The sequence below is a fragment of the Peromyscus leucopus genome, chromosome 8b (genome assembly GCF_004664715.2).
Source record: "Peromyscus leucopus breed LL Stock chromosome 8b, UCI_PerLeu_2.1, whole genome shotgun sequence".
Taxonomy (NCBI): Eukaryota; Metazoa; Chordata; class Mammalia; order Rodentia; family Cricetidae; genus Peromyscus; species Peromyscus leucopus.
Window position 1 is genome coordinate 28,891,567 of NC_051086.1, and position 18,015 is coordinate 28,909,581.

An 18,015-nucleotide genomic window follows, 5' to 3' on the forward strand; every position below is an offset into this window, starting at 1 on the left:
TGAGCAGAGCGGGTGCAGCCACACTGCAGTCAGAACTCCCCTTGCTCTCCTCTCACTAACACTGCAGCCTCTCGTCAGGCACCTGATCCCCACTGAAGGCATCATCACACTCCAGTGAGCTGAACCCTTTGCATTGCAAGTCATCTCTCAGAGGAGTACGGGAATAGATAGTAGAAGCAAACGTCCAAGCAAAAACTGAAAAATACAAAGGCAGCATCCTTTATGACCGCACCCAACATGGCATTTGGTGTCACGTGTTTCTGAAAAACACTTCCCACTGAAATTTCACTGCTATCAAGCAGTCAGAATACAAGCTCACCAAGCTAGTAAATATCAGCTACACAGCATTCACAATAGCCCAAACAGGTCCATACTATCATCCTTACTGCACAGAGAGAAACAGAACTTAGCTAGTTAGATAGCATGTTGGTGTCGCACACTGCACATGGTTGAATAGTACTGACACCAGAATCTAAGATTTACCTCTACAACAAATCCTGTATTCCTGAGATATTGAAAAATTAAAAAGAGAATTATAAAAATATTTTGACCTGAATTTGCATATTTGTAGAAGTTAAAATTTTTAAAGCATTATAGCATCAAACATGAAATTATGCCAGTATTTGGCATTTGAAGTAAAAATCAAACAGATACATCACTCAAAAAATATCACACTTTTAAAATGATTATTACCGAGGTACTTGAAATCCAACTGCATATGTAACTTAAAATACATGCTCAATATTTTATTCTGAAGGGACCAGAATGTGACTCCATCTTAGATACAGAACAACTCCATTGTAGAAAATTACCTAAGCCTGAGTCCAGGAAGTCCCTCAGTCAAGTTTAGCCAATCAGCTACAGTTCCAAACCTGGTCTTATAAGGCTGAGAGACCCAAAGTCACAGAATACAGTTGTTACTGACCATATATGACTAAAAAGGTCACAATGGATAAAATGGTTACCAGCCCCAACCAATCTACATGTGCCCCATGTAACTGCTCTTTGCCCAATTAGAACAGAGAGTAGCTCAACATACTTAGAATTCCCCCAGTTCACTTTAAAAGGGGCTGCATGCCTTTGTCCTGAATCGACATCACCACTTTGTATGAATGATTGACCTCTATATGCGGCTATTTCTGCAGAATAAACACTCTTTGTGTTTGCATACTATTTGAGTCTGGGGTCTTTAGCAATTCTCAGACCCTTCCATTTAGGGGCTCATCCAGGATCTCTGGAGACCCTCCAACCCAGCAGTAGAGCATTTTAGGAGAGCATGTTTAGTTCTCTACCAATAGGTGACTCGGGTATGTCTCTGTCTTGTCTTTATATCACTCTGATCTGTTGTGCAGACAAAATTTGGAGGTTGCTAGAGTTTGGGCGGATGTACTAACTTCCTCCTAGCCAGGGGTTCCCAAGGACACTCTGGACCCCTGTCTGACAGAGCCTGGTTATAGGACAGGCCGCCATCAGGTTAGGGTAACTACAGATAGCTCACACCCATCTGGCAGAGTCAGGTTACAGGATTGGCCGCTGTCACCATTTTGGTTTCTTTTTCTGATTCCGAGGGAACTTGGTCTTGTTTCTGTGTGTCTGTTCTCTGTTTGTCCTTGTATTGTCTCTGCATTTCACCATGAGTCAGGTGACAAGTTCTACCCCGCTGGATCTAGTCCAATCCCATTTCAAGGAGTACAATCATATAGCAGAAGACCTGAGCCTGATAATCAGACCAGGGAAACTAACCACCTTTTGCAGGAGGGAATGGCTGACTTTCATTGTGGGATGGCCAGAAACAGGGGAACCTTCCATCTACCCATGATCTATAATGCCAGATATTGTCTACAAGACTCCAAGACATCCTGACCAGATCCTGTACATCAATGCATGGCAATGCATGATGGAGAGACCTCCATCATGGTTGAAGTTTTTCCTGCTGTGACACCTACGATTCTACCCATCAAAGAATTGGAGCCCCCAACAGACCAAAAACCTCCAGTTCTGCTCCTCTTGGCCCTGGAGGAGGACCTAAATCCACCTCCATATGTCTCTGCCCCTCCTGTTCCAGTCCGCCAATGGCGGCAGCAACCCAGGACCCAGGGAAGATGATGGAAACTTGGCAAGTCCCCCTCACACCTGGACACTGACCATGAGACAAGCAGATTCCACTACAGTGGCCCTGTCATTGTGGGCAGCCAGGACACCAGGTCAGGCAGGTTAACAGTTCATGTCCCACATACCCTTGGCTACTAGCGACTTATATAATTGGAAAATACAAAACCCCAAATTCTCTGAGAAACCATCCACCTTGTTACACCTCCTAGATTCCATAATGATTACTCACCAACCCACTTGAGATAACTGTCAGCAGCTTTTGCAGGTACTTTTCACAATTTAAGATTGAGAGCAGATCCTGGCTGCTGCCTGGGAAATTGATTCCAGAGCCAAACGGCCAAATTATGACCATTCCAGCCGACAACATGATGATACATTTCCCCTGACACACCCGGAATGGAATCCCAATGACCCTGCAGGTAAGGAGCAACTGAAGGTCTACTACCAAATTCTGATGGGAGGTCTCCATAAGGCAGCAAGATAGCCCACAAATTTATCTGAGGTCAGACAGACAATAAAGGACAAGGATGAAACTCCAGGAGCTTATCTGGAATGGCTGATGGAGGCTTATAAGGCCTACACTCCATTTGATCCAGAAGCAAAAGAGAAGCAGTTGGCTGTAAATATGGCTTTTTATCAACCAGGCGGTACCAGACATCTGAAAGAAACTTCAGTGACTAGATGGATTTGCAGGTAATCAACTGGCTAAACTAGTGACTACAGCAGAAAAGGTCACAATAGGGAAACTCCTGAAGACACACAGACTGAGGGACTAGCCAAAGTATTGATGGTGGCCACAGAGAAGGAGGGCCAAATACAAAGGAACTTAAAAAAAAAATAGCATATAGGAAAAGGAAATGGAGACAGGTCCTTTCTTGAGAGGAAACGTGACCACATTCCTACCTTCAGAAACACCAATGTGCCTACTGCAAGGAGATGGGACACGGGAAAAACGAATGTCAGGAAAAAATGAATGTCCACAAAAACAAGGAGAGGAAGCCAAAGGTCGTAGAGCTAGAGGAGCTCAGTGACTGAGAAAGTCGGGGCTCACACCCCTCCACGAGCACTGGGTAACCTTAAAGACTGTTTGGTGGACACAAGGGCACAACACTCTATTCTAGCCCATAGGACCCTTCTCTAGCAAAAAGACCTGACTGACCAAGACCCATGGACTACCCAAAGAGAGGTGAACTGAGGAACAGGACGGGTAACCATTCATTTATGGTCCCTCCTGGATGCCCATATCTACTTCTGGGCCAAGTCCTTCTCACTAAAATGGGAGCACAAATTCATTTCAGTCCCAAGGGACTACAAGTCCTAGATAAACACATATCTAGGGTGACCTTGGATGAAGAATAGTTATATGTCCCGCCCCTCCCATCCACTGATGAGGACCCCTATCTGGAACAACTACAGAGGGAGGTTCCAGGTGTTTGGGAAGAAAACAATCTGATAGGGCTGTCAGGACACTGGGCCCCAATCTTGGCCAAACTAAAAGCTGGTGCCAGCCCAGCTAGGATCTGCCAATACTCCATGTCCCGGGAAGCAAGAGCCGGCATACCATCCCACATCAATCATGCCAGTTGGCCTAGAACTCCTCCCTCTTCCTAGTGAGAAAGCCCCTTCTAATGACTATCAGCCTGTACAGGAATGGTAGGAAGTTAACAAAAAGGTAGAGAACATAGACCCAACCATACCCAACCCATACATTTTGTTAAGTAGCCTGCCACCCTAACAGGTCATTTACTGTACTAGATCTAAAGATTCCTTCTTCAGCCTGTCATTGACTCATGATACAGACCACGGCTTTAATGGACAACTCACCTGAACTAGGCTACCACAAGGATTCAAGAATTCACCCACCATTTTCAAAGAAGCCCTCTCTGTACTTGGGTGAGTACAGAGATCCCACCCCCAAATAAACCTCTTGCAATATGTGGATGACCTCCTTATAGCTGCTCTGGATGAGGAGACTTGCCATGTGGGTGATCACCAACCTGCTCAAGGAACTGAACCAAATGGGGTACCACATACCCGCCAAGAAAGGAGAACTCTTATATTTTTGGTTGTGAGCCTAGCCTTTAGTGGCTGAGCCATCTCTCCAGGCCAGGCAGTGGTGGCGCATGCCTTTAATCCCAGCACTTGGGAGGCAGAGGCAGGTGGATCTCTGTGAGTTCGAGGTCAGCCTGGGCTACAGAGTGAGTTCCAGGAAAGGCGTCAAAGCTACAGAGAAACCCTATCTCTTAAAAAAAAAAAAAAAAAAAAAAAAAAAAAAAAAAGAAGAAGTAGGAAAAAGAGGAGAAAAGCAGAACTCTGCAAGAGAGAGATAACATATCTTGGATACATACTCAAGGGGACCAACATCTGTTATCTTGGGCTCAGAAAGAGAAAATTATTAACATTCGGACCACATGAGAAGACAGATTTAGGAGTTCTTAGGGTTGACAGGATTTGGTAGATTCTGGGTACTAGGATTCATAGAAATCGATAAGCCCTTCTATGAGGCCACAAGGCAGGCAGAAAAATTCATTGGACTGGACTCCTGAAATGGATAGGGCCTTCCCTAAGTTAAAGGAGGCCTTCTTAAAGGCCAGACCCTTGGCCCTACCAAATATTCATAAACCTTTTCACCTACATGTGGATGAAAGCAAGGACATTGCCAAAAGTGTATTAACGCAGACTCGGGCCCCTAGAAAAGGCTGGTGGCCTACTTCTCCAAGAAACTGGACCCAGTGGCCTTCCTCCTCATCATGGCAACCACCACAGCATTGGTAAAGGATACAGACAAAAATCACCACAGGGCAAGACCTTACCATTACCACACCACATGCCATCAAGGGAACCCTCAAAAGACCCACCAGATCAATAGATATCCAATGCCTGGCTAGCCCATTACCAGGCACTGCTTCTGATGTGCCCTGGATCCAATACAGTCCTTCCTCTGCCCTCAATCCTGTTGCATGCCTGATCCTGACTTAGATATAAGCCATGACTGCTCAGTAATGCTGGGCAATGTCCAGACCTTGAGGCCGGACATGACAGACATTCTGTGGCCAGATGCTAAGGTAGTTCTTACTGGGAGCAGCTTCCTGCAGAACAGAATCAGGAATGCGAGTGCTGCAGTGGTAACCCTTGACTCCATAGAATGGGCCTCAGAGAAGAGAGTTACAGAAAGAGGGTTACTCATGACAGGAAAAAAAAAATTTAAAAAAAAAAAAACATTAAAAGATGAAATCCTAGCCTTACTAAAAGCAATATGGCTACCTCTTAAGGTAGGCATCATCCACTGCCCAGGGGACTGCTATGGGATGTCTTTCTGTATGGTGTGAATATGTGTTGCTCTGATTGGTTGATAAATAAAGCTGTTTGGCCTATGGCAAGGTGACTTAGAGGCAGGCAGGAAATCCAGGAGAAAGACAGGGAAAGAAAGGCAGAGACAGAGGAGACGCCATCCCACCATCCAGGGAGCAGCATGTAATGGCACACAGGTAAAGACACAGAACACGTGGTGACATATAGATTAACAGAAATGGGCTGAGTTATAAGAGATAGCTAGCAAGAAAATTGAGTCATAGGCCATGGCCATGCAATTCAGAATTGATATAAGCCTCTATGTATTTACTTGGGTCTCAGCAGCTGCAGGACCGGGCAGAACACGGGAAAACTTCCAGCTCCAGGGAACTAAAAAGGGTCAGTTGACAGGGCCAAGGGACTGGCTGGCAAGGCTGCTAAGGAGGCTGCCCTGGGTACAGACACTACTGCCCTGTTAGCCATGGTCCTGCCAGAACTTCCTCTGGCCCTCATTATAGCTCAGAAGGTAGGAGGGACCAGGAAAAAATGTCAAGGACCTTATTGAAAGGATGGGTGGCTTCATACATCAGATGGTTGCACCAGATTTTGCAAACAACTTATTCATCAGATATATCAGAATACCCACTTAGGACACGAGAAGCCTAAAGAACGTTTGAGAAATCTACCTGGGACCCCTACTGGATGAAATGATTTCTCACTGCCCTACTTGTAAGGGCAGTAAATCTCTTAACTATGGGACAAAGGACCCCAGGGACCAGACTACATGGACGAAGGCCAGGTGCCAACTGGGAAAAATATTATACAGAAGCCAAACTGGATCTGTACAGGTATAAATATCTCCTAGTCTCTGTAGATACATTTTCAGATTGGGAAAAAGCATTTCCCACCAAGAAAGAAATGGCCAACATAGTAGCCAAGAAGTTGTTGGAGATAATTTCCAGATATGGACTGCCTACACTATTAGGATCTGACAATGGACCTGCCTTCATCTCTCAGGTAACACAGTCACTTGTTAAAACTGTAGGGACATATTAGAAACTCCATTGTGCATATCATCCCCAGAGTTCAGGATACAGAGAATGAATCAGACTTTAAAAGAGACCTTGACTAAATTAACCCTAGAAACTGGTGGTGACTGGGTGGCCCTCCTTCCCTATGCATTATATAAGGTAAGAAATACCCCCTATACCCAGGGCATCGTTCCCTTCAAGATATGTTATGGGAGGCCCCCTCCCCTTCTGCCTAACTTCCAATCTGAGATTCTTGCAGAATTCAACCACCAAACATTTCTGCAATCCCTGAAGGCCCTACATAGGGTCTAGAAGCAGATCTTCCCAGATATATGCCACCTCTATGAATTGGCTCCCCATCCTAATCCCTATTGCTTTGAACCAGATGATAAAGTCTGGATTAAGAGACATAATCACAAGACCATTGAGTCTCGGTGGAAAGGTTTGCACATGGTGATCCTGACCATGCCCACACTGTGAGAGTCAACAGAATAAGAACCTGGCTACATAACTCCCACATCAAGCCTGCATGACAAGAGATGACCCAAAAGCTGCACCAATGTCGAGATAGACTGCCCAATGAACCCCAGATGAGGAAAATAGAAAGTTCAATGACACCCTAGAGATCCACTGAAGCTTAGGTTCTACAAATCTTCACTCTAGTAACTCCTGTAACCTTAACTCTGGCCAAGGTGCTTTGTTTCCTGATCTGGTCTTTGACTCATGAACACTAGATGATGGGACTTGGACCCCATGGGCCATATAAGGAGATGCCAATACCCAGCCCAACGCAGTGTATTGAGAAACTACCTTCTACATCTGCTCTGGAGGAAGGAGATCTAGGTCACAACGGACTATGTGTGGAGGGTCAGGGTCATATTTCTGTGCAAACTGGGGCTGTGAGTCAATTGGGACTGTCTCCTGAACACCACCAATAAGAGATGACCTTATCACAGTCAAAAGGGACCTGGATTAAACTCACAAGGACGGAGATACGGACTGCAGCCTAAACTCTATGCAAACAGTCTCTGGCAACTATGGTCCTTCTTTGACTGTAACCCCATCACAGTCCACCTCACCCCCCAAGGAATGGGGAGTGGGAAAGACCTGGAGACTATGGCTTTATGTACCTGGATATGATTATGGGGTATTATTCACAATTCAACTCATCACCCAGCAGGTCCAGTTCACATAGGGGGTGCCACTGGGCCCAAACTCAGCCTTGTCACACATTAAGGTACCCTCCCAGAAATTTGAGCCCACTGCAAAGATCACCCAGACCCTGGGACCCAAGACAATTTGGTCACAGCCTATGACTATAGACGAGGAGCTACAGTCTAGGACGGGGCCTTGGAACCTCCTCTGGGCCATATATCAGGTACTAAATGTTTCTAAGTCCAAGCTCACCACTGAATGTCAGCTCTGCTTAGATACAAAGCCACCCTACTATGAAGGTATAGCCATTCCTGGAAACTATACTTCTGCTGAGAGCAAGGCTTGCTGCTGGCAAGACCTAGGTAATGGAAGGTTAACCCTTGGACTAGTTAAAAGAAATAGGTTTTGTGTTGCAAAAGAAACATGGTCAGTCCCATCAGCTCATAGCCACTTATGTAATATCACCCAGGAGGTCTCAAATGAAGAAACTTACATTGTACACCCCCGCCCCCACGACAACACCTGGTGGGCATGCTCTACAAGATTAGCCCCGTGCATCCACATCCAAGCTCTCAGCCGCACTCATGGGTTCTGTGTACTGGTCCAACTTGCCCCCCAAATCCTTCACTATTCAGATGAAAAAATGAAACAGCAAACTGTCCCTGCCCCCAGTCACTCAAATTAAATGAGCTGCCACTGCTGCGGTCCAGGTACCAACCTTGTTAGGACTCTGCATCGCTGGTGTGGCAGAGGTGGGCACTTCAGCCCTCATTCTCCAAGACGGCAAAAAGCTTTTTTTTTTTTTTTTTTTTTTTTTGGTTTTTCGAGACAGGGTTTCTCTGTGTAGCTTTGGAGACTGTCCTGGAACTTGCTTTGTAGACCAGGCTGGCCTCGAACTCACAGAGATCTGCCTGCCTCTGCCTCCTGAGTGCTGGGATTAAAGGCATACACTACCACTGCCCAGCAATTACAAAGCTTTAAGTATGGCTATAGATCAGTTAGAAAAGTTCATGTCAAGATTGGGGATTTAGCTCAGTGGTAGAGTGCTTACCTAGCAAGCACAAGGCCCTGGGTTTGGTCCTCAGCTCCAAGAAAGAAAAGAAGAAGAAGGAGGAGGAGAAGGAGGAGGAGGAGGAGGAGGAGGAGGAGGAGGAGGAGGAGGAGGAGGAGGAGGAGGAGGAGGAGGAGAAGGAGAAGGAGAAGGAGAAGGAGAAGGAGAAGGAGAAGGAGAAGGAGAAGGAGAAGGAGAAGGAGAAGGAGAAGGAGAAGGAGAAGGAGAAGGAGAAGGAGAAGGAGAAGGAGAAGGAGAAGGAGAAGGAGAAGGAGAAGGAGAAGGAGAAGGAGAAGGAGAAGGAGAAGGAGAAGGAGAAGGAGAAGGAGAAGGAGAAGGAGAAGAAGAAGAAGAAGAAGAAGAAGAAGAAGAAGAAGAAGAAGAAGAAGAAGAAGAAAGAAAAGTTCATGTCACACTTAGAAGCTTCCCTAATGTCCTTGGTCAAAGTTACCCTCCAAAGCCAGCGAGGATTAGATCTCTTGTTCCCACAAGGGCGACTATGCCTAGCATTGGGAAAACAATGTTTTTATGCTAACCACTTAGGAGTCATAAAAGAATCTCTGTCTCTCAGTAGAAAAAATTATACAAAAGAGAAAAACAAAAGACTCAAGACAAAAATTGGTTCAATCCTTATTCTATTCTCTTGGTCACCATGACCATCACCCTCATCTCAACCCTAATGGGACCCCTAATTCTCTTCTTGCTTGCATTAATTTGTGGTCCCTGTATAATCAATGCTCTGGTATGGTTTGTTAAAGATAGAATTTCTACCATACAACTCATGGTTCTCAAGTCCCAGTACATCCCCCTCACATCTCCCATGGACGAATGTGATATGCAGCTAACTCAAAGACTTGAGTAATTATCTACTCAAGGAGGAGGAAATGAAGGGACCGGAATGTGACTCTATCTTAGACACAGAACAACTCTATTGTAGAAAATTACCTAAGCCTGAGTCCAGGAAGTCCCTCAGTCAAGTTTAGCCAATCAGCTAAACAGTTCCAAACCTGGTCTTATAAGGCTGAGAGACCCAAAGTCACAGCATACAGTTGTTACTGACCATATATGACTAAAAAGGTCACAATGGATGAAATGGTTACCAGCCCCAACCAATCTACATGTGCCCCATGTAACTGCTCTTTGACTGCCCAATTAGAACAGAGAGTAGCTCAACATACTTAGAATTCCCCCAGTTCACTTTAAAAGGGGCTACATGCCTTTGTCCTGGTTCGACATTGCCATTTTGTATGGATGATTGACTTCTGCATGCTCACTATTTCTGCAGAATAAACACTGTATTTGCATACTATTTGAATCTGGGGTCTCTAGGGATTATCTTTAAACCCTTACAATTAAAAAAACTTTTCACCTTTAGACAGTATGTTTAGAAGCTGAAGATATGATGGTTCCATGGTTAAAAGAACAAGCTGCTCTTGCAGAGGACCCAGGCTCAACTCTCAACACGTACATGGTGGCTCACTAATACCTGAAACTCTAGTCTCAGGGAACCTGATGCCCTCTTCTGGCCTCCAAAGGCACTAGGCCCATATGTGGTGCACAGACACACAAACAGGCAAAACACTCTTATACATAAAAAGAAAGAAAAGAAAAAAATTGAATAAGCAAATGCTAAAGAAAAAAGGTAGTAGATGTTTTAAGGATCAATAAAAGATGTGGTGATCCATCTTTTCAGAATCCTATTTAAAAGTAAATGAAGTATCATTCACTTCGCTTGTAAAAAAACAAAACAAAACAAAACAACATTTGATAGCCAGGCGGTGGCGGCACACACTTTAATCCCAGCACTCGTGAGTCAGAGGCAGGCAGATCTCTGTGAGTGCAAGGCCAGCCTGGTCTACACAGTGAGTTCCAGGACAATCAGGACTGTTTCACAGAGAAACCCTGTCTCAAAAAAAAAAAAAAAAAGCTTAATGGCATGGAGAAACCACAGCTAATCACAGACAAATAGGAAAAGTAAGTACAAGATGAACAGGCCAATGAGGGCTTCAGAAGTACTGCCCTCACCTCAATTTGCAAATTCTCAAAGTATATCTGCAACTTATTTCAGAAAAAGCACATCAGGAAAGAAATAGAATGGAGGCATGTGAGGAAACAGACCACATGATTCATCTAACACAGGGTTCTTAAACGCCTCACAGTGCAATCCTGTCTGCCTGAGAAACTACACATGAGTATATAAAACAGATGAGCTGCGGAGATGGCTGAATGGTGAAAAGCACTGCTGCTTTTCCAGGTTCCGTTCTCAGTACCCACATGGTGGCTCACACAGGGACAGCCAGGGCTACATAGGGAACCCTATTCAAAACAAAACAACACAAAAAGCTACTGCTTCACGAGATCCAACTCCAGTTCCATGGGATCCAATGTCCTCTTCTGGCCTCCACAGACACTAGGCACACATGTGGTGAACAGAAATACATGCCAGCAAAACACCCATACAAATAAAATAAAATAATAAAAATTTTAAATAGATAGACTAATCAAACATTTACTGATAATAAGTCTTTAAAAAATTAAATTAAAACAATTCTTTGGTAGCCAGATGTGGTGGCACACATCTTTAATCCCAGCACTTGAGAAGCAGAGGCAGGCAGATCTCTATGAGTCCAAGGCCAGCCTGGTCTACAAACTGAGACTCTGTATTTTAAAAAACAAAATAAAACAACAACAAAAAAATGCAGCAACAACATAACTCATTTTGGTATACATATAATTTTGTTATTTGTTAAGACAAAAGTAATTTATGTTCTAATGAGATGAATGTGCTTATCTACCACAATACAACCCAAAGTTGTATTAATTAATTTGATGGGTGCTAAGGAACAACAGTAGGAAAAATGTGACCTCTTTGATTGCCACAATTAAAGCACGATGCTTCTGCACAGCAGAACACTGTAAGTACATGAAAACATTGCAGCTGGAACCTATGCTAATCTAATTTGAGGTGCTTCAGGCAGTTGACGAGGGTGGTGCATGGCAGGAGGGCGTGTGCAGCATCAAACACACATGCTGTGTGCTCAGCATGGCTGGAGTGAAGCCATGGACAACATGGACAAGCACTCTCTCCAGTGCACTAGCATTTGATTTGCCATTGTTTGGTCCTTGCATGCTCAGAAACCTTGCTCTAGTGTCAAATTTTCAAACCCCACATTCAGTCACAAGATACAACATGAGATCTTGAGCCACAGTTTAAGTATCTTTAGAATACTGAATCAAATACACTTCTCTGTATGATATACTTACCAATTTTTTCCTTTATTTTACTGACAAACTCAAAAATTAACTGAGCAGCAATGCCAGTGAACCAGCTGCTTGAAACCACATCTTTCAAACTGAAGGCGAACCCCCACCTCATTCACACACAAAACAGATGTCTAAGACACTAACCAATTTGTACTTGTTCGGGCTGGCTGAGAGAAACGAAGGCTGACGTGTCATCAATCCAGGATATCTGAATGTTACCTGTTAATAGCGAATTAAAAACAGAATTAAAAACAAAGTGAGCATCTGAGCATTTAGAGAATCACACAATAGACTCCCGTCCAGCATATTCCAGTAGAGTCCAGACAGATGAAGTATTGCTGTAAGACTGGAAACCTCAGCACTGATCAGCTTACTGAAAATTTTAGTCCACTACTTACTTCTGAGATGGCTTAGCCTAACAGCACTTGCTGTGCTAGCATGAAGTCCTAACTTCAAACCCCTAGCACCCACATAAAAAAAGCCAGGCCTGTAACTCCAGCACTGGGGGCAGGAAACAGCAGGATCTCAGAAGCCCATTGGCCAGCCTAGGACAGTTTCAGGTTCAGTGAGAGATCCTGTGCCACAGCAGGACACTCAACCTCCTCCACTGGTATATGAGGAGCATGTACGTCCTGTGTGTGCAAACCATAAAGACCTCGGTTTGATTCTAGCAGCCATGTAAAAAGGTAAGCACAATTGAGTGTGCCTATATGCCCAGAGCTGGAGAGGTGGAGACGGGCAAATCCCTGGAACTCTTGGGCCAGCAAGCCTAGCAAAATTGGTGAGGTTTGGGTTCAGTGATAGACCAAGCATCAAAACACTAAGGTTGAGAGAGGGCCAGTGAGATGACTTAGTGGGTAAATGCACTTGCTGCCAAGACCTGAGTTGGCTCTGCGGGACCCACATGGTAGAAGAGAACCAACTCTTATAAGTTGTCCTCTGGCCTTCATATACATGCTATGGCATATGTTTGTCCACACAAAATAAATATAATATTTTTAAATCTTAGAAAAATAGTAGAGATTTAATTGAGGAAGATATCTGACATCAAGCTCTGGACTTCACACACACACACACACACACACACACACACACACACACACAGTGATAATAAATTTTAAAACTTAAAAAGAAAGAAGCTTAGCTACAAGGACATGCCACAATTCTGTCCAATCTTATGCCAGGATCAGAAGTTGTTTATCTTTGAAGGTCACTAACAAAACTCAGAGAACTTATACAATCAAACTGTTATAACTACTTCATTTTACAGACTGCTAGTGTTTGGATCTTTTGTCCCTGCCCCATGTTAACACTTAATCTCCATTATCAGGTATTCAGACATTGGAAACATAAAGGGAGAAGCATAATTGACTCATAATACTCAGCAGTGGGGCCTTGGGGTGGCAGGATAAGTTAGCTCATCCAGGGTGGTGCCCTCATGGGAGCACTGTTGGCTGGACAAGAAGAGGGGGTGTTTGTCAGATGCACACACAAGGACCTGTGCTCCTCTCTCATTCCAAGATGCTCTGTACGGCCTGGGGACCCTGACAGCAAGAAGGCTGTGACTCCAAACTACTAGAAAGAGCTCTGAGCCAAAATAGACCCTTTTTCCTAACACACCAGGCTGTGGTGAGCTTCCAACAGCAACCAAAAGTAAGCTGCTCCAAAGACTCAGACTGAAGATGAATGTTGAAGTTGAAGGGAATGTGATAAATAAACACTACTGACAGAAGGGAAATTCAGTGTTGAAATCAGGCCAGGAAATGAGTGTGGAGGACAAGGAAAAGAAGGATGCAGACAGGGAAAGCTGCTGAGACAGCTCAGTGGATAAAGGAGATTGCAGCCAAGCTTGACCATTTCCAAGATCCACATGGTGGGAGGAGTGAACTGACTCCTACAAGCTGTCCTCTGACTTCCACATGTGATCCATCGCTGCGTGCATGCACACATGCACGCACGCCTGTAATTTAAAAATTGAGAATTTGGAGAGAGAAAAACCAAGACAGGATGATAGGGAGAAACAGTAGGAAAAAGTACTACACTGAAGCAAACAGTATATGAGCGCAGAAAGGAACCCAGGGCCCCGGAGTCTGAAGAGGAGAACCTGCACTTCGCATCACTGTCCTTGGGAACAGACAGAGCACCAGACTTTAAAAATGGGCAGAGACCCTCAGCAAAGGAACTTTCTAGACACATGCCTGCTTTCACATAAGGTGTTCGTTCTGGGTTGTTTTTAACTTAAGAGGTAATGTGCAGCATGAATTATAAGTGGTATTAATAATAAAAACCCGGATGTGCTCATCATTTTGAAAAGACAGCAAAGCTTATAAAACAAAAAGACCGGGCTGGAGAGATGGCTCAGTGGTTAAGAGCACTGACTGCTCTTCCAGAGGACCCAGGTTTAATTCCCAGCACCCACATGGCAGTTTACAACTGTCTGTAATTCCAGTTCCAGGGTACCCAACACCCTCATACAGATATACATGGAGGCAAAGCACCAATGTACACAAGTAATATTTAAAACGAAACAAAAAGACCATATGTAAAATACTCCATGGCATGGTTGGAGAGATGGCTCTGCCATTAAGGGCACTGACTGCTCTTTCAAAGGACCTGGGTTCAATTCCCAGTACCCACATGGAGGCTCACAACTGTCTGTAACTGCAGTATCAGGGGATCCGATGCTCTCTTCTGACCTCCAGGGCATTGCATATACATGGTGTTAATACAGAAATGCAGACAAAAAAACCATACAGATTTTTTAAATAAATAATAATAAAATACTCAGTGGTGAATGTTGAATGCATCTTCCATCACTTCCATCTGCTTTCTCATCTTAATTTCATAATTAAAATAGTGTTAATTATGCAAGATCCTATTCCATATCCTCTTTTTAATCTAAGTATTAAAATAAAGTTTGAGACTGGGCAGTGGTGGCGCACGCCTTTATTCCCAGCACTCGGGAGGCAGAGGCAGGCAATAGCCTGGTCTACAGAGCGAGATCCAGGACAGGCACCAAAACTACACAGAGAAACCCTGTCTCAAAAAAAAAAAAATACAGTTTAAATTTTTTTTTAAATGTTTATACCTCTGCATATATTGTTTTATTCATTACTGTGCCGGATGGTTTTATGCCAACATAAGCTAAAGTCATCTGAGGGAAGGGACCTCAATTAAGAAAAATGCCTCCAGAAGACAGGGTTATACACAACCCTGTAGGGCATTTTCTTAATTAGTGATTGATGAGGGAGCAACCAGCCTATTGTGTGTATGGCCATCCCTGGGCTGGTGTCTTGGGTTCTAGAAGAAAGCAGGCTGAGCAAGTCATGGGGGTTGAGCCAGTAAGCAGCTCTCCTCCATGCCCTCTGCATCAGCTCCTGCCTCCAGGTTCCTGCCCTGATTGAGTTCCTGTCCTGACTTCCTTTAGTGATGGACAGTGATGTGGAAGTATAAGCCAAATCAAACCTGTCCTCCCCAACATGCTTTCCGGTCATGGTGTTTCATTGTAGCAATAGAAATACTAACCAAGACAATTGCTACTGTGTCTATTACAGAAGCTACAGCACACATGTGGAGGTCAGAGACAACCGTGGAGTGGAGTCTCTCCTTCCACTTTAACATGGGTTCCAGGTATTGCACTCACATCACCAAGCTCGCACAGCACGCACCGAGCCGTCTCATCAGCCTGTGAATATTCCCTTACATGTCTGCAGTTACATCTTTTGAGGATATACAAGTATTACTAGGCATCCTACTACTGACCAGTTTTCCGCTTTCACTTTATTCTACCAAAGAGAATATACAGCTTCAATACTTCACTTGTTAAAATAACAAACCTGTACATTCACAAACCCTGAGAGGTCTAACCACATGATCTGTGACCTAAGAATTAGGTTATCAAAGATTTAATCTGGATCTTAATATTTTCAATTTTTCGAAGTCTTTATTACTTATCACTTAGTAGTAAATGTTATCTGAGGTTTTGTTCACTTTCTTTTTTTCTTTCTTTCTTTTTTTTTTCTTGGAGCTGAGGACCGAAGCCAGGGCCTTGCGCTTGCTAGGCACGATCTGCCACTAAGCTAAATCCCCAATCCATTTTGTTCACTTTCTTTATGGCAATGCTAGGGATGGAATCCAGGGACCTCTACCACTGAGTGCCACCTTCAGCCCTTCAATGATACATACATAAATATTTGATTTTTAATATAAAAAAAAAAGAATGAGAGAAACTGCCTACCTTACACACATCTGGAGTCTTGGTCTGCTCAGACATCTGTGTTTGTTGCTGTCAGTATTAATCTCATGTAGAAACTGCTTGTCAGTATTAAACAGTCTCTCTGAATTTAATCTTAAAAATTATTTACCCTGATTTAGGTTTGTTTTCCTCATCAGCAGTGAGGCAGTCACGGTGATGGCCCATCTGACTGTCAGCCAGGGTTACACGTCGCACCTCAGATCCCATTAGAACAGAACAAGGCCGTGCCTGGACTGAGAACCGTTTCACCCCTCCTCCGACCATCTCTACAACAGGACAAAGGCAACCCTTCAAAGCTGTCACACCGTTCTCTACTCACCAAAGGCGCTGAAGAGCTGGTAAAGGTCGCTGGTTTTCCACTCTTTGGGGAATGTCACGTGGAGAACATGATCACGTTTAGGCTGCACTACAAAAGTGGCAGAAGGACGACAGTTCAGACATGATCCGAGCACTGGCGAGGGACCAGCTCAGTCACCGAGACACTTGCCACACAGGCATGAGGCCTGTGCCTGGCCTCCAGACCCCATAAAAAGGTAGACATGGAGGAGTATGCTCCAAGTGCCAGTACTGGGGAGGGGTAAACAGGACTCTCTGGCCAATAGTCTATCCTAATCAGTGAGCTCCAGGTGGACACTGGGTCTCAAAGAACAAGGCGAACAGCTCCTGAGGAACAACAGCCAAGCTGGCTTCTAGCAAGGGACCAGGCAAGTCAGTGATTTTCTGATTGCCTCAGCCCACAGAACGCAAGGATTCTAAGCATGCACCACCACAATGGCAAGTATGGATTCTTTAATTAAACTAGTCCATACTACCTTGAAGAATTAACACAGATGTTTCATGGTTACCAAACAACTCCTAAGAGGATCAGTAGAAGTCTTACCACTATGTAGACACAGCCAACACAAAGACACAGTAATCCTGCCTCTGCTCCCAAGTGCTGGGATTCCAGAGGTACATTTCCATACCCAGGCATTAGCAGGCTGTTCTTACATGTCAGGTAACCCACAACAATTTCATTTAAAAAATTAACTTGCTAAATTTAAATATATGCATAAGTAACTAGAAAACACAAAATTTAACAAATTACCGATATAGACAGCATATTTTAAATATGTATTGGAAATGATTCTACTTTGTGGAGGATGAAACTATGAACATATATTTTTTTTCCAGGCTATGAGACATATTTATATAGCCTGGAAAATGTAATGAAGGCCCAAGGGTCCCCTGAACTTTTAAGTATGCAATCCCGACCAACCACAAACCACTGCCCATGTTTAAGTAAAAAGGCTCTTTTGTCAGCCCTTTTTTCCAGGTAACCGTTTCAGACTGCACTCTGACAACAAAGATGCAATGGGGAAATCAAAGTATACTCACAGTCTGGCCCTTCCAAGTTCAGATAGGGAATGTCCATGACCCTCATAAGAAATAACCTACCAAAAGAGAAACAAACAAACAGGCAGGTAACAAACTAATTTATTTAAAAAAAATCTATTCAAATGTTAGCAGAAGCTACTTGTCACTGTGTGGTTTGGATAAGAATGGCCTCCATGGGCTCCTGTTTAATTACATAGTCCTCTGCTGGTGGAAATGTTTGAGGAGTAAGAGCTGTGGTCTTGTAGGAAGAAAAACTTATGCCATGACCCGTGTGCTCTCTCTGCTCCCTAAGTGCACATTCCCGCCACTACGCCTCCTTTGTTCCGCCATCATAGACTCCAGCACTCTGAAACCATTAGCCCAATTAAGTGCTTTCTTCTATAAGCTGCCTAGGTTATGGTGTTATTTTCTCACAGCAATAGAGAAATAACAAATGCACTTATTCTATTTAAAAAAAAATAGGATTCTTAAAATTCACT

At 44.0% G+C, this 18,015-nt stretch overlaps 1 protein-coding gene across 2 annotated transcripts in view; it reads right to left on the reverse strand.

The window, feature by feature from the left end:
- Nucleotides 1-18,015, reverse strand: part of Parn (poly(A)-specific ribonuclease) — a 171,667-nt gene that overhangs the window by 87,408 nt on the left and 66,244 nt on the right. For both annotated transcript variants that reach the window (XM_037200844.1, XM_028890050.2), the window contains exons 19-21: nt 17,537-17,592; nt 16,479-16,565; nt 12,049-12,123 (exon numbers count right to left, since the gene is read on the reverse strand). In XM_037200844.1, the coding sequence (XP_037056739.1) occupies nt 12,049-12,123; nt 16,479-16,565; nt 17,537-17,592 (218 nt within the window). The remainder of the gene's footprint in view (nt 1-12,048; nt 12,124-16,478; nt 16,566-17,536; nt 17,593-18,015) is intronic.